General features: G+C 46.5%; 1 protein-coding gene across 1 annotated transcript; it reads left to right on the top strand.

Annotated features, from left to right (window-relative positions):
• The first annotated feature begins 3,202 nt into the window (after positions 1-3,202).
• On the top strand, positions 3,203-21,687 carry dact1 (dishevelled-binding antagonist of beta-catenin 1). The gene is made up of 5 exons (XM_084382005.1): positions 3,203-3,273; positions 4,526-6,088; positions 12,604-12,733; positions 13,337-13,450; positions 15,522-21,687. The coding sequence occupies exons 2-5, from the start codon at positions 5,807-5,809 to the stop codon at positions 17,570-17,572; spliced, it is 2,577 nt and encodes an 858-aa protein (XP_084238131.1). The 5' UTR covers positions 3,203-3,273; positions 4,526-5,806; the 3' UTR covers positions 17,573-21,687.
• The last annotated feature ends 693 nt before the right edge of the window (positions 21,688-22,380 follow it).

Here is a 22,380-nt window from a genome sequence, read left to right as displayed (position 1 = left end):
CGCTATTCGAAAAGGCTATTTGGGAACCCCTGACCCCTGACCCCTGACCCTGACCATATTGGGAAGTAACTGGAAGTTGACTGGAACGTCAGGCTGTTCCCACCCGAGATGCCTTGTTAGCTCTCCGGGCAGCGACTCCACCTGTGGACCTGCCTGAATGTGTGAGGCGACAACCTGAACACAACAGGCGGTCGCGGAGAAGGGGCAGGCAGGGGGGGTACGACAGCGTCTAAGGCGATGAGGACCGAGACCCCCCCTGCCCTCCATCATACTGTGCAACGCAAGATCCCTGCGAGGCAAAATCGACGAACTCCGTGTCAACACCAAATCCTGCTTCGAGTACCGCACCGCGAGTCTGATGGCTTTCACGGAGACGTGGCGACACCAGGACATCCCCAACTCGGCGGTGGATATCGAGGGGTTCTCCCTCATCCGAGCGGACAGGAACGAACTATCAGGGGAACACAGAGGCCGGGGCCTGGCTGTGAACGTGAGTAACGACTGGTGCGAACAGTGCACAGTTAGAGAAATTTGGGGTGATTTTAATCATTGCAAACTTGAATTGTCACTGCCTGGGTTTCAGCAATATGTCAAGTGTGTGACACGGGATGACAGAACCTTAGATAAGTGCTATGGAAACATTAAAGGCGTCTATGCTGCCAGAGCCAAACCCCCTCTGGCGAACTCTGACCACAATACCACCCACTTCATTCCCACACACAAAACTGCTCAAACGCAGCGAGCCACAGGTGAAAGCAGTGACTGTGGTCAGAGGACGGCATAGATGAGCTGAAGGGGTGTTTCCTATGCACAGATTGGGACGTTTTTAATGATGCAGACGTTGCCATGGCCACAGAGGCAACAACAGATTACATACATTTTTGTGTGGACAGTAAACTCCCTAAAAAGGAGGTTATTGTATACCTGAACAACAAGGTGTGCATAGCGAAGGAACTTAAAGACTGCATTAACAGAAAGAAGGCAGCCTTCAGGAATAAGGATCGGGCCGGGCTTAAAACGATTCAAAAAGAGCTTAACCAGTTATTGAAGGAGGCCAGGAGACACCAGAGGGACAGCATTGAGCAGCAGTACACCACCATTAACTCTAAGAAGCTGTGGGACTCATTGAAAGCCATCACTGATATGGAGACAAATAAAAAGTCAAATTTCCACCACTGACGACCTGCAGAGAGCCAACGACCTGAACACAGGACTTCTCCAACGAGTGCAGCACCCGGTTGAACTGCCCGACAGTGGCACAGAAGAGGACAGCCTCAAAGTGCAGTCACTTCCCCAGCTGTGCACGAGGAAATCCAGTGGGCCTGATGGGATTTCTGCCCGCCTCCTCAAAACCTGTGCCCAAGCGCTCACCCCAGCCTGGTGCCAGCTCTTTCAGCTGCACTATGGAAAAACTATTATCACTCCAGTCCCAGAGAAACCCTGCCCAGCTGAGAATAATGACTACAGGCCTGTTGCTTTGACCTCAATTGTGATGAAATGTTTTGAGAAATTCATTGTGTCTTTATTGAAAACCGAGCTAAACTCAGAATTAGCCCCGTGGCGGTCTGAAGGAGCACAGATGATGCGGTTAGCAGCATCACTCATTTAGTCCTTAAACACATGGAGGATGCTGAGGCCTCGCCCAGCACATTACCACTCTGACATCAAACAGTTTGTGGATTGGTGTGATGCTCGCCACCTTATTGTGAATGTGGATAAAACCAAAGAAATGATATTTGACCCAAAAGCAATAGGTGACCACAGGCCAGGGCTCATTCATGATGCAGCCATTAATCAGGTAGCTACATGTAAATACCTTGGCGTCCATATGGACAACATGCTCACATGGCAGGTGCACGTAGACTCAGGCTGTACGGTGTGAGCAACAAGACTATGTTTTTATTTTACCAGGCGATTTTTGAGAGCGTCATTCGATGCAGCAACAAGTACGGCAACACCTCGGTACTGGCCAAGTCAAAACTTGCACGCCTGGTTCAAACCGCCATGAAAATCATAGGGAGGGAGGAGCAGAACTATCTTAAGTTGCTATGTGAGAAATCGCTGCTCAGAGAAGCACAGAAGATCTTTAGCGACCCGACACGGATCCTCACCAGAGTCTGATGTGCTGCCTTCCGCCATTCAGGCACTAAACAGTAACATGTAGCACTTTATTGCAGAACTGTAGGTTTTATTAATTTGACCGGTTTTACCTTTCTGGTATAGTTTTATTGTTTTATTATTTTTATATGCAAACATTTTGAATGTATCACTCTAGTTTATTTATGCACCGTTGGTTTTATTCTAGCGGTTTAGTTTTCCTGCGTATGGAGCCGCTGCACACAGAGCACTTTAACTCAAGAGCTGCTGGTTTGATCAGTTCCAGGGTTTATTGATTTTATTGATTTATTTGTATAGAGTGGAAGCAGCCTCCACTGTTTTGAATGTGTGTTAAATGTGTGAAAGTACTTTGTATGAATGTCTCGTATGTATTGTTTTGTGTATGCAGCGGCTCAGAGCCCAAAACAAATTTCCCTTTGGGACAATAAAGAACAATCCACTCCAGAATATTGTCACAAACTGATCTGGAGACTTCTGGACTCTTGGATTCACCTCACCTGACTTTCATCAGCACGACAGGAGGAGATGATGACTGAGAACTGTGAACTGTCCCTTTAATGAACAAACACAGATCCGACATGTGACATTCGGTCCTGGTCTGGTTCACTTGTGGTCCTGGTCTGGTTCACACGTGGTCCTGGTCTGGTTCGCACGTGGTCCTGGTCTGGTTCACTTGTGGTCCTGGTCTGGTTCACACGTGGTCCTGGTCTGGTTCACACGTGGTCCTGGTCTGGTTCACATGTGGTCCTGGTCTGGTTCACATGCTGGACTCTCCTGTTGTCTTCGCTCTTTATTTCTGTCCTCCAGCATCAACACACTCATGCAGCTGTTCACATCTGGACCTCTCTCTGTCAGTTATTAGATATAATGATGATTTAACACCAGTCTGAATCCATATGAAACTGTTGTCATAGCAACAGGTCCTTAAACACAAACCTGCAGCTCAGTGACAGTTTCAGTGTGTTTGTATCAAAGGAATCAAAACTGGATGAACTGAGACACAACAGAACCATTAACTGCACAACAGAACCATTAACTGCTCAACAGAACCATTAACTGCACAACAGAACCATTAACTGCTCAACAAACAACAAACTATAACCTCTGTTTCCATGGCAACACATCACCTCACTGTGATCCAATCAGCTTCTTCAGGTTTGTTGTCAGGTTTCCTGATCAGATACAGAAACTGATCAGCTGATCAATATGTGGCTGTGCTCCTTCAAAGCTTCTGGTCTCCTGTGTTTCCTGTTTCCTGTTTCCTGTTTGCTTTTTGGTTTGAGCTCAGCGGCGTCTTTGACCCTGTCGGCACGTCTGATTGGTCGCCAGGTGACAAGCTGATTAACTTTCAAACAGGACGTTTTGTCCTCAGATTAATGAGAGCGATTATTAACAGCAGGATTAGAAACGAGCAGCGAGCTGAACTTTAGTGTTTGGACTCAGAACAAACGACTCGTCGTTATTAACGACAAACTTTATGCAAGTCACAAATTCTGATTTGAAGAGAAAAATCCTTCCTCATGGTCCAGTAACAGACAGTGAAGCCGCCATCTTGTGTCCAGTGTCTCAGTAACAGACGGTGAAGCCGCCATCTTGTGTCCAGTGTCTCAGTTTGTCTACACACTGTACAGATCAATACATTTGACTCACACTGTGATCAGAGACTGTTTCGATAGTTAATATTAATAATACAGCATTTTATTTGTCTTCATGACGTTCAAACATGATTTTAAAGGAAAACAACACAATAAAAACATCAGCATAAGGTTGTGAGGTGAACACAGGAAACACAGGAGACGCTTTGATGTTGTTCATTTCTCTCATATTCAAATGAAATGTAACATTACAGAGTTCCTGCAGCAGCAGCAGGGGGCGCTGTGCTCTCAGCCCCGCCCCCTCATTAACATACAAATGAAGCTCAGACCTCATTAACTCTTAACACAGAGTCATTACAGTGTTTAATCTGAGTGACCCAGACACACACACACACACACACACACACACACACACAATGTACACTGTTCATCAGACAGAACAATAAAGATTATTCAAAGTGATGTAAATCTGCTGTAAACAGTCTGAATGACACAAAGGACGAGACAATGACAGTGTTTTATATTAATAAATACGATGTTCAGTATTTTCAGAAGCCTAATAATTAAAAACAACAGAAACTGCAGCTCCAGATTATCAGATGTGAGATTTTAAATGTTTTCTTTATTAAAACATTTAAAAATGTTTAGTTTCACATTATTTTGATCTAAAAGTGTAAAAACTGTGTAAACATATTTCAGCAGTTTATTCCATATAAATAAATAGACTCATACACATCAAAGTGTTCTTTAATGACACATATCAGTTATTTATGAATAAATATGATTCATGTGTCTGTGGATGATTGTTGTAGCTGTGAGCTGAACACAGCGGCGTTAGGACCTGATGGAAGCCTGAGAGAGGCGGAGGGTCTGAGGGGCGGAGCATCAAGTTCACACAAATGAACTCAATCAGACAGGAAGTGGTGCGAATGTTGCCGCCAAAATAAATCTTTGTTTGTTTATTATTACAAATCAAATATGAGCTGTGAAATATACATTAACTGTGTGTGACGTCACTGAGCTCAGCTGCATGTTAGTTTTGATCAATACAATAAAAACACATGATGATAAAATCTTCACTGTCAGCAGCATTTATCACTCAGAGACAGATTATTAATGATTATTATTTCTTTACAAACCACATTAAAACAAAAACTTCCAGCTGTTTCTTACAAAATGAATCAAAATCAAAGAGGATTTTCAAAATATAATTGCGACTCACTGATATGAACTTTATGTGACTGTGTTAAACTACATGTCGCTTCATGAAACATCCAGAGGTGGAACTTCACGTTCTGATGAAATAATAGAAAATAATTATCACAAGTCCCAAACATGAAAGTATTGATGACACAGATCGACCAATATATCGATCACTGGACTACAGCACCTCAGTGCTGGTGCAGGTGAAGGTGGAGCTCCTTGTTCTCACGGGTTCATCCACATTTTATTTTGAAGGCGCCTACAGGAACGTCGTGCCGTCATTGCTGCTGACGTCACCTCGCTGTCTGTCAGCGTGCAGGGGGCGGGGCCTCCTGGACTCGCTGTGGAGCCGCTGTCAGTCCGGACGGAGCTTCAGGAGGAGCGGCAGCAGGACGGAGCTCAGGCCGGAGACCCGCTTCACTCTGACGGATCCTCTCACTGCTGCTGCCCCGCGGCATGCTGGGATTTACCTGGACCGGAACCTGACTGAACCCGGAACTCATTACCGGATTAATTGGGCTGTTTGTCCGCAGCAGAACCGTCAGACCACCGGTTGATTCTGGAGCTGCAGACGAGACAGTCTGAGGACCGAGTCTGGACTCAGACCGGGTCCGTTTAACCCGGTTTGTGAACCCGGGTTCAGTCCCCCGGGTCTGTTTAGACCGGTGACTGGACCGGGTGAGTGTCTCCGGGCGGTTCTGATCCGACCTGCTGCCTCTGTCTGCGGCACAGCGTCCTCACATTGACCCGCTGCTCCGCCCCGCACCATGCCGTTCACACCCAGCAGACCCTCCGGACCCTGGTGATCCCGCACAGACCCTGGTGATCCCGCACAGACCCTGATGATCCCGCACAGACCCTGACTCACACCGGACAGTCTGACCCAGGACATGCTGCTGTCCGTCGCCTCCAGGCGGGACAGAGCCGCCTCAGACGCGGAGCTGCGCTCGGTGCGGGAGCGGCTGGAGGCCACCGTGTCCGGGCTCGGGGAGCTGGAGTTCCTCCGGCAGCGGCAGGAGCTGCTGGTCCGATCCGCTCTGGAGCTCCGAGGGGAGGAGGAGCAGGAGCAGGAGGAGCAGGAGGAGCAAGAGGAGGAGCGGCGGAGGGAGGCTCAGCTGAACTCCGAGGAGAAGCTGCTGGAGGAGAACATCCTGCTGCTCCGGAAACAGCTGGTAGGTTCTGACCTGTCTGTCTGACTGACCTCTGACCTCAGTCTGGACCGGACGACTCAGGTGTGCTGCTGAGGTCAGAGGTCAGAGGTGAGGGCGGGGTCAGCCCGTCCTCTTATAACAATGTGATCAAATCAGACACGTGACCGATCAGCTGATCATCAGTATGATTCTTGTTATTGATTTTGAGTCATTATAAGTTACTGACGTCATCACACGTCCTGTTTGACCCAACAGTTGGAACAGAACATGTGAGTCATCAGAGGACTCCAGTGATCAGAACAGTTCTGACAGCCGATTGATCCAGTTTGATTTGAAGCTGGTCTTTATTGATTGTTGATCAGAGACGTCAGCTGTTATAATGTAAACACAGCTGAAAAGTGATGAAATGTTCTGGACTCTGTTCTATACGTCAACAGGTTCCTTCCTCCAGACCAGGGGACCGGTTAGATCAGTTCTGATTGATCAGTGACATCACAAACATTATTACACTTATTAATGTGCAGATCAATGAATCTGTGGTGGAACGATCAGAGTTCAAAGGTTCTGATTTCACCAACGGTGATGTTTGTTTGAGAACCTGACATGACAGAACCTGATGTGACAGAACCTGGTGTTAGAGAACCTGATGTGACCGAACCTGATGTGACAGAAGCTGGTGTTAGAGAACCTGATGTGACAGAATCTGATGTGACAGAACCTGGTGTGACAGAACCTGATGTGACAGAATCTGGTGGTAGAGAACCTGATGTGACAGAATCTGGTGTGACAGAACCTGGTGGTAGAGAACCTGATGTGACAGAACCTGGTGTGACAGAACCTGATGTGACAGAACCTGATGTGACCGAACCTGATGTGACAGAATCTGGTGTTAGAGAACCTGATGTGACAGAACCTGGTGTGACAGAACCTGATGTGACAGAACCTGATGTTAGAGAACCTGATGTGACAGAACAAACTCTTCTACTTCATAGATATTTTCCTGAGTAACATTTTTATTAAGAGTTTTCAGGACATTTGATGTTTTTATTGTAAATTATTGTAAAGATCTGATAAATAATCCGGACTGAGGTTCTACTGACGTCATTCTGGACCTTTGAGTCATCGTCAGTTGTCTGCTGAGGAGGAACTCTTTGTTCTTAAAATCATAAACGTCTTCATCATCAGAGACAGAAGATCTTTGTTTGATAAAAGTATTTGTTGATAAAATCAGATCTGGATCATAAATAAAGAGAAGTAAGGGAGCGAGAGTCGACCCCTGAGGAACCCCTGAGGGACCCCTGTAGAACGTTTAAAGATGTTTATCATCGTTTAACACGTCTGTCCTATAAAGTTTTAAAATCAAACCTGCTGACGGTTCTGGCGGACACGAACAGAGAGAATGAACATGTTTGTTCCTGATGAAGGTTCTTCACTCGGTTCTTTATGTGGAACTTTATTAAACTTCATTTGTCTCGTTAATGAAGTTTATTAACATCCTGATGTTCAGAAACACCATGGTGTCATCACAGTGTGTGTGTGTGTGGGGGGGGGGGGTGACAAAGCAGCTCAGAGATCATCAACACACACACACACACTCTCACACACTCACACACACACACACACACACTCTCTCACACACTCTCTCACACACACACACACACACACACTCTCTCACACACAGGAAGCAGCAGTTTGTGATGAAGGTCGACTGAATGTGGAACTGATTCAGAACGTCAGGAACAAGTTCTGATATTTAAAAACAGATTTCAGGTGAAAAAGATAAAGAGAACCTGACGTTATAGAACCTGATCTTATAGAACCTGACGTAACAGAACCTGACGTTATAGAACCTCCTGTTATAGAACCTGACGTTATAGAACCTGATCTTATAGAACCTGATCTTATAGAGCCTGACATTACAGAGCCTGACGTTATAGAACCTGATCTTATAGAACCTGACGTAACAGAACCTGACGTTATAGAACCTCCTGTTATAGAACCTGATGTTATAGAGCCTGACATTACAGAGCCTGACGTTATAGAACCTGATGTTACAGAACCTGACGTTATAGAGCCTGACATTACAGAGCCTGACGTTATAGAACCTGACGTTATAGAACCTGACGTTACAGAACCTAACGTTATAGAACCTGACGTTACAGAACCTGATGTTATAGAACCTGATGTTACAGAACCTGACGTTATAGAACCTGATCTTATAGAACCTGATGTTACAGAACCTGACGTTATAGAACCTGATCTTATAGAACCTGATGTTACAGAAACTGACATTACAGAAACTGACATTACAGAACCTGACGTTACAGAACCTGACGTTATAGAACGTGAAGTTATAGAACCTGATGTTACAGAAACTGACATTACAGAACCTGACGTTACAGAACCTGACGTTATAGAACCTGAAGTTATAGAACCTGATGTTACATAACCTGACGTTACAGAACCTGACGTTATAGAACTTGACGTTATAGAACCTGACATAATAGAACCTGATGTTATAGAGCCTGACATTATAGAACCTGACGTTACAGAACCTGATGTTATAGAACCTGACGTTATAGAACCTGATGTTATAGAACCTGACGTTATAGAACCTGATGTTACAGAAACTGACATTACAGAACCTGACGTTATAGAACCTGAAGTTATAGAACCTGATGTTACAGAACCTGACGTTATAGAACCTGACGTTATAGAACTTGATTTTATAGAACCTGACGTAATAGAACCTGATGTTATAGAGCCTGACATTACAGAACCTGACGTTGCAGAACCTGACGTTATAGAACCTGACGTTATAGAACCTGACGTTACAGAACCTGATGTTATAGAACCTGACGTTATAGAACCTGACGTTATAGAACCTGATGTTACAGAAACTGACATTACAGAACCTGACGTTATAGAACCTGAAGTTATAGAACCTGATGTTACAGAACCTGACGTTATAGAACCTGACGTTATAGAACTTGATTTTATAGAACCTGACGTAATAGAACCTGATGTTATAGAGCCTGACATTACAGAACCTGACGTTGCAGAACCTGACGTTATAGAACCTGACGTTATAGAACCTGATGTTACAGAACCTGACGTTACAGAACCTGACGTTATAGAACCTGACGTTATAGAACCTGACGTTATAGAACTTGATGTTATAGAACCTGATGTTATAGAAAAGGAAGGGTTGTCAACATGATATTTGGTTGAGAACCCGATGTGTGAGAACATGACAGAGGACTGTTCTCTCTGTGTTCTTGTGAGGAAGTTCTGGAAAGCTTGTAATGTTTACTTTTCAAGGCCTTGAAATATCAGAGTTTTCCAGGAGGTTTAGTTCATGTGTGTGTGGAAAAGTAAAAACTAACTTGAGTTTTGTTTTCATTTCATTGTTTTCTTTATTTTAAACATGAATGAACTTTGCAGTGTTCTGTAAAGGAACCTGAAGGAACTCTTTGTGTTTCAGGTTCTCTGTGTTGGTGTGAGTCTCTGCTTCTTGAATGTACGTTAAGCCGTTCTCTAAAGGAACCTAATGAAGCTCTGTGTTATCTCCATGTTCTCTGTGTGGTTTTGAGTTCTCTGAAGGAACCCGTCGAGTTATTTCCAGGTTCTGTGTTGATGTCGTCTCCCAGCAGCTGTTGTGTGTGTGAGCGGTTCTGCAGACAGAAACCTGATCTCGTCTGTTCTCTCTGACTCTTCTTCATGTGTTCTCAGCGGGGATCAGTTCTGTGTGTTGTGTTCTGCAGCTGCAGCTCTCAACTTGAGTCTGGATCACATTAGCCCCCCCCCCTGTAAGCAGGAACAAATGGAGATTCCTGCTGGAAACTCTGCAGATCCTCTTTCAGCTGTGATGAGGCAGCAGAGACACAAACAAACACAGCGCTCACACGGTCTGAGACTGGGTCAGGTCCTGGTCCTGGTCCTGGTCTTGATCCTTCCTGTGTCCGACAGTTAGGGTTAGGGTTACCAGGACCAAGGCCAGGACAGAGACAGAACCAGGACAAAGACAGAACTGGATGTGCAGCAGTCTTCTTCTTCTTCTTCTTTATTGAAACAGTGGTTCTGTTCTGGACCGGAGTCAGAGGGCTTGTCAGTGTTAGTGGTTCTATAATAAGATATAAATGGTGGTTCTGTCGTAGAGAGTCTACCTGCTGAACATGTTGGAGATATTATATTAGACATTCGTTCCCGATCAGCTGACACGTTGAAGCCTCGTCTGGCTGATACTCAGTTCTTAACACACACGTCTCTGCAGGTTCTGTGTTCACTGAAACAACACACCATCTAAAGGTCACAGAGCATGCTCAGAATGTTCTTCTCTGGTATCTGTGGTATCGCTCATGTAGACTGGATCTCCCCCTACAGGCCCAGCACGCCTGTTTCAGCGTTTGTACTGAATATCGACTGATAAGGCCTCAGACTGGGAGGTCAGAGGTCAGAGGTCAATAAACAGACACAGGCTGGAGACAGGAAGTGTGTGTGTGTGTGTGTGTGACATCACTTCCTGCAGGGGGGCTCGGTCGCCGGCTGGTTGATTGACGGGACAAACAGCTGGAGGAGCGTCGGAGTGTGTTTGAACATGCGGCTCATTCCAGAGAACAGCTGCCACACACACACACACACACACACACACACACACACACACACAGTTTGACCATCTGATGAGGTTCTGGTGGGGTTTGCTGCAGCTACACAAGGTTTATCTGAGCGGTGTGTGTATGTGGTCTCAGCAGCAAGTTCTGTTTATTGTTCCAGTCCATCTGTAACTGGTCCTGGTTCTGGTTCTGGTTCTGGTTCTGGTCCAGGTTCTGGTTCTGTCTCTGGTCGGTGATCAGGCGTTCCAGTTTGTTTCTGCTGCTCAGTCGCAGGAATGCAGCACATGACCTGAGAGCAGCGCTGCATAACCCGCATGTTTTCCATCCCAACAGAGGGAGGGTGTGTGTGTGTGTGTGTGTGTGTGTGTGTGTGTGTGTGTGTGTAATGTCCTGAAATAAGCAGCAGTGTGTCAGCGAATCATCCAGACTCCAGTTTGCTCTCCCTGCTGAACATTTAAAGGAGCAGTCTGCTGGTTTCATCTGCTACACTCTGGACTCGTGTCTTTGTACTTTAACACTCAAACAATAAAGTTATTTGAGAGAAAAACACTGATGTCTCTGTAATGTTCTGTCCGCGGACACCACAGATAATCCACCGAGTCTTTACAGTGATAGCTCTGGTAAGTAGTGGATGAGATAACTCAGCAGTAATGAGTTAAATATTGAGGACGTTACTGCAGCAGAAATAAAGAGTGTGTCTGTGAAGAGGCCCAGCAGCTTCACTTCACTCCGGCAGGATCCGATGTTCTTTAATGTTCTGTGTTCTTTACACAGTTCAGTTCGTACAGTGAGATGGTTTCGGATCAGGGCAGCCAAAACTGAAACTTTATGATGAGCCACGGACCGACAGCCACCACCGACTGCATCGTATTGTTAGGATGCAAAATGGTGCTTGGACCCACAAAATGTCCGCCAGGCACACAATAAGAATAATCAGGGATTCTACTTATTTTTACCTCATAAAACGTAAATAACAGTTAAACCTCATGGCGGTCCAGCTGTGGCCTGCGGGCCCCACTTTGGGCAGCCCTGGTTTGGAGTAAAGCAGCTGTCCTGATAAATCCTGAGCTCCATCAGAGCTGTTTAACAAATATCTAGATTGTTTCCTGTCGAGTTTATAACCACAGCTTTTTGTTTTGATGCTTAAATGTGATAAATATATAAACATTTTGGGAGTTTTGATTCATATTTAAATTGTTTATATTGTTCTTACCTCTTTCTTACTTATGTATTATTACTGTTTTAATTGATGCTTTCACCCTTTGCTGCTGTAATAATGCAGATGCAGTGTGGGACTAATACCGGATTATCTCATCTTAATATTTGCTGCAGTGACGTCACATGGAAACGTTTAAAATGACTGAACCTCTCTGATCATTAAAGAAAACATTCATGCATCAGTAAAGTAAAGCGGTCACCATACCGGTCTCAGCCGCCAACCATCGAGTCCGTTTCTGCTCGAGGTTTCTGTCTGTTAAAGGCAGTTTTTTTCTCTGTGCTGCTCATCGGGAAATGTTGGACCTCTTTAAGTAAATGAAAACTGACTCAGAAGACATTTTAAAGCTTCATGTTTCTTAGATGAAATGATTAGTTGTGTGCTCTCAGGTTATTAGTTCAATCTGTAGTGTGGGTCATGTGACCTCTGACCTCTGCTGTCAGATTGCATCATCAGCTCCGGGCTCAGAACAAAGATAACAGATGGATGTTAGCCCGTCTGTTAGCAGCGAGGAGACGGGTTCAGGACAGATCATCAGTTCTGAGACTTCAACTTCAGCTCAGCAGCTACGCAGTGAAGACAGTACCAATGCCAAACCAGTTTGTCCTGGTCTCAGCTGGTCCCCTTTGGGATCAGGACTCTGGTTCTGTTGGTTCTGTTGGTATGAAGCGTGGTGTGTGACAGAGTGTGTTTGTTTGTTTGATCAGAACTGTCTGAGGAGGAGAGATGCTGGACTCATCAGTCAGCTGCAGGAGCTGGACAGACAGATCAGTGACCTGCGGTTGGACACCGAGGCGTCACACGACCCGCTGGAGACCGACAGCCGACCCAGTTCAGGTACCAGAACTGAATCTGATCAGCTGTTTATCATTACATTATTATATACATTGATGGAATGTAACTAAGTACATTTACTCAAGTACAGTGTTGAGACTCTTCAGACTTTTACTACGTTTATGTACAAATAAACATTTTACAAACGTTCAGGAAAGTAACTGATTACATTTAACATCAGTTACTCGAGTATGACTGTTAGTTACTTCAACACTGTCACTGTGGTCGGTGTCCTGCAGACAGATAACATGTCCTCTGGACTTCACACAGAGTGAGACAGCTGTCACCTGTCTCACCTCACCTGTCTCTCTCACCTGTCTCTCTCACCTATCTCTCTCTCACCTATCTGTCTCTCACCTGTCTGTCTCTCCTCACCTGTCTGTCTCTCCTCACCTGTCTCTCTCACCTGTCTGTCTCTCCTCACCTGTCTCTCTCACCTATCTGTCTCTCACCTGTCTGTCCCTCCTCACCTGTCTCTCTCACCTGTCTGTCTCTCCTCACCTGTCTCTCTCACCTATCTGTCTCTCACCTGTCTGTCTCTCCTCACCTGTCTCTCTCACCTGTCTGTCTCTCCTCACCTGTCTCTCTCACCTGTCTGTCTCTCAGGGTTCTATGAGCTCAGTGACGGGGCGTCTGGCTCTCTGTCTAACTCGTCTAACTCGGTCTTCAGTGAGTGTTTCTGTTCGATGGCCGACGCTGACGGACGCTTCCTGTCTGCAGGTAAACAACCGATCAATACAGTCATTGATTAGCTGATCGACAGGAGAGAGGGAATGATGATACTGAGTTACTGTCTTCCTCCTCCTCCTCTTCCTCCTCTTCTTCCTCTTCCTCCTCATCCTCCTCCTCCTCTTCCTCTTCCTTTCCTCTTCCTCCTCCCCCTCCTCCTCCTCTTCCTCTTCCTCTTCCTTTCCTCTTCCTCCTCCTCCTCCTCTTCCTCTTCCTTTTCTCTTCCTCTTCCTCTTCCTCCTACTCTTCCTCCTCTCCCCCCTCCTCCTCTTCCTCCTCTTCCTCTTCCTTTACTCTTCCTCCTCCTCCTCTTCCTCTTCCTCCTACTCTTCCTCCTCTCCCCCCTCCTCCTCTTCCTCCTCTTCCTCTTCCTTTACTCTTCCTCCTCCTCCTCCTCCTCCTCCCCCCCTCTTCCTCTTCCTCTTCCTTTTCTCTTCCTCTTCCTCCTCCTCCCCCTCTTCCTCTTCCTCCTACTCTTCCTCCTCTCCCCCCTCCTTCCCTCCTCCTCCTCCTCTTCCTCTTCCTCCTACTCTTCCTCCTCTCCCCCCTCCTCTTCCCACTTCCTCCTCCTCCTCTTCCTCTTCCTCTTCCTTTCCTCTTCCTCCTCTCCCCCCTCCTCCTCTTCCTCTTCCTCCTCCTCTTCCTCTTCCTCTTCCTCCTCCTCTTCCTCCTCCTCCTCTTCCTCTTCCTCTTCCTCCTCCTCCTCTTCCAGATTTCACATTAAAACTGATTCACATGTTGTGTGTGTGTGTGTGAGAGAAACATCTGGAAGCTGTTTCCCAGCTGATGGCTCGACCTGTCACACCTCCCTCTGATGATACGACTCACACACCAGGCTGCTAACACCTCCACACACACACACACCTCCACACACACACACACACACACCTCCACACACACACACACACACACACACACACACACACACACACACACACACAGATGAGTTAACGTCTGTCTGCTGTTGAATCAACAGGCTGCTGATTGGAGGAGAACCAGTCACATGATGTGAATTAAATCTCCCAGGCTGCTCTGATTGGCCATACAGCGTCCTGACCTTTGACCTCTCAGTAAACACACACTGAGCTCAGCTGTGACTTCACTGTCGTCAGGAACAGAAAAGAGTTTTAAAGCAGAACAAATTTCATCTTCTCAAAAGAAGAAAGTTAGCTCAACATCACCAGACTCCATTAACAAATCCTCTGATTTTAGGAATTGTTGAGTAAAAACAAACTTTCTAACGTAGTGAAACTCTGTCTCTGACAGACTCTGAATCATTGTCTCCTTCTTGTAAATTCAGCATTAAATGAAAACAGTAAGTTGTGTGTTTCCTTGTAAAAAGTGTCAGTTTGTGGCAGCATGGCTGTACCAGCCTGTCTGCTTCTGTGTCTAAAGTGCTTACCTGCCAACATTTAGCAGCTGTTTGAACACACTGATGGATTATTTGGTCACTCAGGACAGAACTGAGTCTTATTAAATCTGACAGCTGATCTTCGTTCTTCGTTCTTTGGCTGTTGTAGCGTTAGCTTAACCGTGCTACATCAGTTTTATGTGGGCCTGTCTTGGCCCTGATGTTAACTGCTTCCTGTCTGAGCTGACATTTCCAAACTCCTGAGCCAAGAATGAATTGTACTGAATCAACAGTGTTTGTAGTGGTAACAGTGTAACTCTACAGCTCCTCTCTCTCTGACATGGATCTGATCTTCACTTCATGCAGTGAACATGAAGAGTTAACGTTTCGCAGCACTCTGTCTCCACAGGAAAGAATTTTCCACTTACTAACGCTCCGTCCAAACAGGGTCATTACCACATCCAGCAGAGCGTTTCATCAGAACTCTGCCAGGAAACACTCGGCTCAGACTGAACTTCCTGTCAGCTGTTGACTTTAGGAAACAAACTCAGATCATTCAGACTGTTTATGTTAGAAACTGTGAAGAGTTTTACAGCAGCTCTGCACACTGTCACTGTCAGACATCCGTCATCAAACAGTTCAAATAACAGGCGTTCATGTCCTGACGCTGCAGCTGCTTCATCATGTGACCTCTCTCTCTCTTTCCTTCAGATGAGCTGGCCGGCTGTCTGGAGTGTGACGGTTTGGTTGGAGGACTTTGTGATGACTCGTCTTTGTCTGGTACAGTCCGCCGCTCCCTCTCAGCTCCTCATCCTCCCCTCCTCGACCCCGTCTCCTCCTCTGACTCGCAGTCTAAGTACCACTGTGACCTGGTGGCCTGTAACGGCAGCGATGTGTTCCGCTACCCGAGTCCGCTGCACGCCGTGGCCGTCCAGAGCCCCGTCTTCCTGCAGATGTTGGGTCACGGCGGTCACAGCAGAGATGAAGGGCTTCTGAAAGGCCTGGAGGCTAGTGTGGAAGGACTCAAACCAGAGCCTCCTCTTCCAGCTGCTCTGGTACCTCAGAGCTCCTCCTGGCCGGCTCCCTCTTCTTCCTCCCTCATTCCTTCCCACAAGCGACTGGACAGCTACATCTTCAGTCTGCTGCAGCGCCGGGCCCTGCCCATCAGGACCAACAGACCCAGGACCAGCATCAGCACTGACCCATCTAAGAGCATCCTGAGGCAGGCCAGTCTGTGTGTGAGGCAGGGGGCTGGTTTAGGGACTCTGAGGGCGTCTGAAGTCAAACCCTGCCGGCCGGCCGGAGGAGCAGAGAGTGCTGCCGCCTCGTCTCCTCAGCGACAGTGGTCTGTGGAGAGTAAATCTGAGGAGCAGATAACACAAAATGGTTTCCCTGATGGCGCCAGGATCAACAACACAGATTCGGCCCAAAATCAGAGCAGCTCTTCTCTGATTAATGGCGTCCAAAACGACGTTAACACGAGTACTAACAGTCTGCTGAAGAAGAAAAACAAAAGGCTTGTTCCTCCCTTGGTGTCCACAGCGACTCTGCCCAAAGACTTCAGGGAGCTGGGCAGTCCCAAAGTTAACTCCTCCCCCAGAGAGACCAAGCCGCCATGTTTCCCTCCTGACCACGAGCTGCTCCTCAAAACACAATCAGTGACTCCCAAGAGCAGCCTGAAACCTCTGCAGATGGAGAGCATTGACCGGCCGGTGCAGGAGAGCGCCAGTGTAGGCTCCTCCTCTCAGAGTCAGGACGAGGCAGGAGGAGAAGGAGGAGGGAGTCACATGACCAGCGGCAAGTACGTCCCCGCCCAGCGGCAGATCGCCAAACTCCGCAAGGGCGGCAGCAAGAACATCAAGACATTCAGAGCGAAGACGAGTCGAGCCTCTGAACACAACGAGGCGTCATCAGAGAGACGAGGAGATAAATCCCACCACAGGTCCGGCTCTAAGAAGTCCCGGCTGCTGGACGATGGAGGTTCTGTTCACATTAAAGTGTCCAGGAGAGCAGCCGGTGGCGGCGGTGCACACGGGACATCCTCCTCCAGAATCAAACGCCTCCCTGCGTCCATTCCTGAGGGACGAGTTCTGGACAAACACAACACGTCAACACTGAGCAGCGTGCGCGCGTCCAGACACCATCACCATGGAAACCACCACCACAGCAGCGGTAACCACCACCATCATCATCATCATCATCACCACGGACGCGAGCAGGTTGTGGTCGTCGCCAAACCGAAGTACAAACGGAACGATTACCGACGGTTGCGAGCGATCATGGAGATGCCGTACGATGAGGCGTTCAGGCGTGCTCAGCGGCGGCAGAGGAAGGAGCTGTTAGGTCATTCTGCTGCCGACGTGTTCCTCCCCACTGACGGACAGCTGAGCAGCCCGTACGCCTACGTGGCAGGAAGTGACTCGGAGTATTCAGCCGAGTGTGCGTCGCTCTTTCACTCGACCATCGTGGACACCAGCGAGGACGAGAGGTCCAACTACACAACCAACCGCTTCGGAGACAGCGAGTCCAGCGAGGAGGAGTACGTGGAGGAGAGCTCCACCAGCGACACGGAGGAGAGCGGAGGAGGCGGGGCTGGGGGCAGGGGGCGGAGCCAGTTAGGACCAGCTGGCTCCAGAGCGACGGGACAGGAGATGACTCCGGCTCAGGCGAAGGCCTTCGTTAAGATCAAGGCGTCGCACAACCTGAAGAAGAAGATCCTTCGGTTCAGGTCGGGTTCTCTCAAACTCATGACCACCGTGTGAAACTGGAGCAGAGCCATAACTGATGGGTGCCTTTCCCACACTCTTCAGGTGTACCTGAACACAACTGTGAACAGTCCTGAGGGAGGAGCTGTGGTTGGACAGGTGCTGCATGGTCCACCTCTCTTCAGAGAGACCAAACCAAACCGTCATCATCTTTGAAAAAGCATGTGTGACTTTTTATATACTCATCAAGACAACCAGAGTTTCTCTTCACTGTTTAATTTCACGTCCTGCTCATCAGTGTTCAGTCCGACTGCTTCATGTTGACCAGTCGAGTCCATGTGAACGACCCAGAGCTGAGTTCCTCCTGACGTCAGGAGTAGAAATGATCAGATGTTCATCATCTCTGCTTCCTTCTCCTCTCGTACCTTTGAGTTTAGTGTTTAAATGCTAAAAAGGGAACAAAGCGGAGTCTCATGGTGCACCTGATAGTCTACCACACCTTCTTATCAACTTCCTGTTTCTAAATTTACCTGTTTGTGGATGAGGTGAGGTTTTCAGCTCTGTGCTGCTCACATGGACAACAAACCACAAACACGTGAAAATCAAACGAGTCCTGCAGTCAACAGGACAAATGCAGCATCAGATCCTCTTTGAAAAGGGTTGATTTAGTTTATTAAGTTTAGATTTAGCCAATCAGATTGGCCTCCTTCACTCCCCTCTCTCTTTCACGGCCCACTAAGTGCCTCCGCCGACGTGAACCTGGCTGTTAATACAACCTGAGAGGAGAAAAAAGGTCTCAGTCTGCTTCAAACCAAAAAGCTGGTTTTGTGTTTGAGAAAAGACTGCCAGCAGACCTCTCAGACACAACACCTCTTTCCAACAACTGTCTTTGTAGTGAGGCTGGATTACCCACCATGCAATGTGGCAGCTCCTCTAGTTTCAACACCTTTATTTGGGAGCCCCTACAGAATGATCGGGCGTCTGTAGGAGCTCCAGAGCAGGTAAATCCAGGTCAGAGACGTCCTGTCGAGGGACGGTGGAGCAGGTTTTCAGTCTCTCCTGTTGTTTCACAGAAACAGTTGAGTGGCACCGTCTGATTTCACAGTGTTGGTGTTGATCCAGAGCCATCACTGCATCTCGGGAAAAGAACCGAAAAATAAGCACATAGTGAAACACGTGTTTAATGTTGTGAAAGGGTCTATTGTTACCCAACCATGTTCTCCTGAACCTAAAAGAGCATTTAACCACAACAGCCTGCTCTGAATGTGACGTTTTTCAGGAGGAGGAGCTGCAGCAGCGCGGCGGCTTCACTCCGAGCGCTTCAGAAAGGCTCTGGTGACGTCACCGTGGCTCCTCTTCTTCTTCCTCGGTGATAATAGTCAATGTATTTTTGTGGATCATGTCGTCACCAACATCCTCCTCGCTCTGACGTCCCGAAGTCAGATAAAAAAAATAATAAGAAGGATCAGAGTCAAGACAAGACGCGCACAAACGCTTCATCTATGCGCTTTTCTGCCTGAAACAAAACTACGTGGACACGTGGCCTTAGCTTTTTTCTCGTCAGCTGCTGTGACGGTCCTGGGTCAGCACCAGCACGGTGATATCAGATGACTGTGGGAACAGACGGATTCAGTTTGAAGCACATTGAGGCCTTTCATGTTTGGACTGTGTTCTCCGGTCTGTGGGAGAAGTTGGGCTTTAAAACAGGTTCTTCAGAAAGTTCAGAAAGTTCTTCAGATGGTTCCTCAGATGTGTCTTCGATGTCTCTGAGCGTGCGCAGTTGGTTCTTCAGAAGGTTTTCAGAGGGTTCTGCAGAGGTTCTTGTATTGAGGGTTCAGGTTGTATGTTGCTGCAGTGATCTCTGTATTTCTGCACTTTGTTCTGTTTGTACGCAGCTTTTTGTTTTCTATTTATTATCACCTGAGTTTTGTTGTAGCGCAGCGACACGACACGTCTGTGAATGCTTCTCTGTTTTTATTACACACTTTGATGAAAGCTATTTAAAACTTTAATATATTTGCTTGGTACATATTGGACACGTACATGGTACTGACTGACCGTATGTTTTATATCACATTTATTCACCTGATGTCTGATGTGTCTTTACACTCACTGTTGCCATAACAACGTATTTATACAGCTTTTTCTCGTCACTGTTTGGTGAAAACATCAGTCTCCTGCTCTGGTCCGATGACACGTTCCTCCAAAGGACCACAACATTTTGGATCATGTGAACCAGATTCAGTCGAGTCTTCCAGCAGAAGGTTTTTGGTCTCAAACAAGATGGATGCCTCTGAGCTACATGAGGACGTCACTGTTGTTCATCATTCTTTGAGTTGATGTCATCTTATGTTCCTGATGTGAAACGATGTGAAATAAAGTCACAGAAATTATGTTGATACTTTGATCTTAGGAACTCTGGATGTGTAAAAACACCAAAGTCTGGTTTTAGTCTTTTCACCTGCAAGTCACCAAAAGTTTTATCACTTCAAGTCCAACATTGAGGTCCATTCTGTTTCTCTGTCTCCTCAGATGAGAGTCAGATGTTTCAGCTGGATATCAGTTTCATCTGTTTGTGTCCACACCTGCAGAGATGACTCCAGGGTGTGTTTAGCCTAGCTTAGCACAAAGACTGGAAATAATAGGACACTGCTAGCTAGTGAAGCTACCAGACTGCTAATACAACCAATAATAAGTGTTTTGGTTGATGTTATGGTAACTACAAATAGTTAGTATATGATAAGTTCCCCTAAAATTAGCTACCCGTGAGCAGCTAGTTGCTATTTGTGGTTAACTTGTGTTACACCAGGATGTTTGTAGCCTAGCTTCGTTAAAAGAGAAAAAATCTTCTCCCCATGAAGTCTTAATGTTGTATCTTGAAGGAACAGGAAAAGGATAAAAGGAGACCTTTTGGTTTTAGCAGCAGTTAGCAGAGGTGGGATTGTGGAGTCATCAAGTCGTCTCCTGCCATGTATTTGTTCTGCTCAGTCACTGAACCAGGTGCATTCACTAATCAGCTCAGCTTCCTGGCTGAAGAGCTGTGCTGATCGGACTCAGCTGGTTTAGTGCATGAACAGAACAATTACATGGCATGGAGATGACTTGATGACTCCACAATTCCCACCTCTGGCAGTTAGCATTGAAGCTATTTGTTGGACTGTTTAAGTGCTCTGTTCCCTTTAGCTCACTAGCAAACATGCTAGCTCCTCACTAACAAAGTTGGTTTATTAGCATCCAAAGCAATAAATTAGGGGTCAGAAGTCAATCTGAACATCTTAATCATCAGAACTTTTTCTACATCATAGGTGCACTGAAACTAGCATGCTTGTAGCTTGTTAGCTACAGGCTTGTTGCTGATAATGACATGTTGTCTGTTACCACCTCCACTTTTATGAAATCAAATGACTGCAGCAGATTTTCAGTATGTTTCTCTCTTGTTGGCGCTAACGAGCAGCTAGATGGTAACTGTAGATTTTGAAACCTCTCAAGATTTCTGTGAGTTGTTTCTTTATTATTGTGCACGTTGTCAAAACCAGTTATATTTAATAATGTGACGATGCTGTGGTTAACATCTGGTCAGGCTCAGGCACAAAAACAGCTGGTTAGGATCAGAAACATCCTGTTTTGGGTTGAAATGATGGCTATCAGCAGATCTCTCACAGCTCTCAGGTTACCATCACATGACCTGCTTCTGTCTTTGTGCTACGCTAAGCTAACCCTGTTCAAACTGGTACCTTCTTTGTACCTGACTCTGAGGACGACAGAAAACAACCAGATTTCACTAAAAGGCAGTTTGATATTTGAATCGTACTGATGAGGCCTTGTTGGATCTGCAGGCTGTAAATCAGTTTGGACTCTTTAACGGTCCTTCTCATCTGTTCTGGTCCAGATTCCACACGTTCAGATATAAATAACTCGGGCAGCTTTAAGAAGCTCCTCTCAGCCGTCTCTCTGCTCACAGCTTTTTGAAGCTGCTGATGACTTTGTGATTTAAAAACCTTCACCGAAAGTGAAACTTGTGTTGAGGTTTGTGCTTCACTCTGATTGGACGGTACTGATGTGTAAATTATCACATATGCAACTGTAAATGACTGTTACTGAAATGTGTGTATAATGTTTGTGTATGCTGGTGCTTAACCTTTTTATGCTTCATTAAAGTGACTCTAACGAGACGGTTCATCTGTTTCCTCTGACCTGAAATCCTGACAGCCTGCAGCTCCGGGCGTTTTGTCCCAGTTGGCATCCAGTAATAACCCGTCTGTCTGGTGCTGCTCAGCCCGGTCACAAGATATTTACATGGTGTTTGTGTGTTAATCTGCTCACACACACTGCTGACTGTGACCTCTGGAGGAAACCTGCGTATCTGCAGCAGGTTAACATGCTAACATGCTAACAGTCACAATCAGCTAACGTGTAGCCTGTTTAATGTTCACTCAGTTTATATTTATCAGTTATTGATCGGGGTCAGGGGTCATCAGCTGTGCTCCTGTCTCTCAGTTTGTCCTGTCTGTGTCTCAGACTGTCTCACAGTGTCTCATATCTACATTGTGTCTCGTCACATCCGTGTTGTCTCTTGTTGTCTGTTTGTCTGATTTTATGTCTTCTTGTCTCATTGTGTATTGTTTCACTTTATTTTGTGTCTCTTGTCTCTTATATTGTCTCTCTCTTGTTGTGTCTCTTTGTCTCATTGCATCTCATTTTCTGTCTTTGCTTCCCATTGTGTCTCATGTTGTGTCTCATTGTGTGTCTCTGTCTCAGGTTTTGTTTCCGTCTCTTCTTGTGTCCCTGTCTCATTTTCTCAATGTCATTACATCTTGTGTCCCTCTCTCGGTTGTCTCTTGTTGTCTCATGTTGACTCACAGCTT

Source organism: Pagrus pagrus, assembly GCF_965226575.1.
Source record: "Pagrus pagrus genome assembly, chromosome: 18".
Taxonomy (NCBI): domain Eukaryota; kingdom Metazoa; phylum Chordata; class Actinopteri; order Spariformes; family Sparidae; genus Pagrus; species Pagrus pagrus.
Note: the sequence above shows the minus strand (reverse complement) of the source record. Positions and strands in the feature narration are given on the sequence as shown.

What these genes read in the sequence shown, in the direction of transcription:
- dact1 (XM_084382005.1), top strand. Translation starts at nt 5,807, where the DNA reads ATGCTGCTGTCCGTCGCCTCCAGGCGGGACAGAGCCGCCTCAGACGCG. An exon ending in CGACAGCCGACCCAGTTCAG is followed by an intron (nt 12,734 to 13,336) that starts GTACCAGAACTG and finishes TCTGTCTCTCAG; the next exon opens with GGTTCTATGAGCTCAGTGAC. An exon ending in CGGACGCTTCCTGTCTGCAG is followed by an intron (nt 13,451 to 15,521) that starts GTAAACAACCGA and finishes TCTTTCCTTCAG; the next exon opens with ATGAGCTGGCCGGCTGTCTG.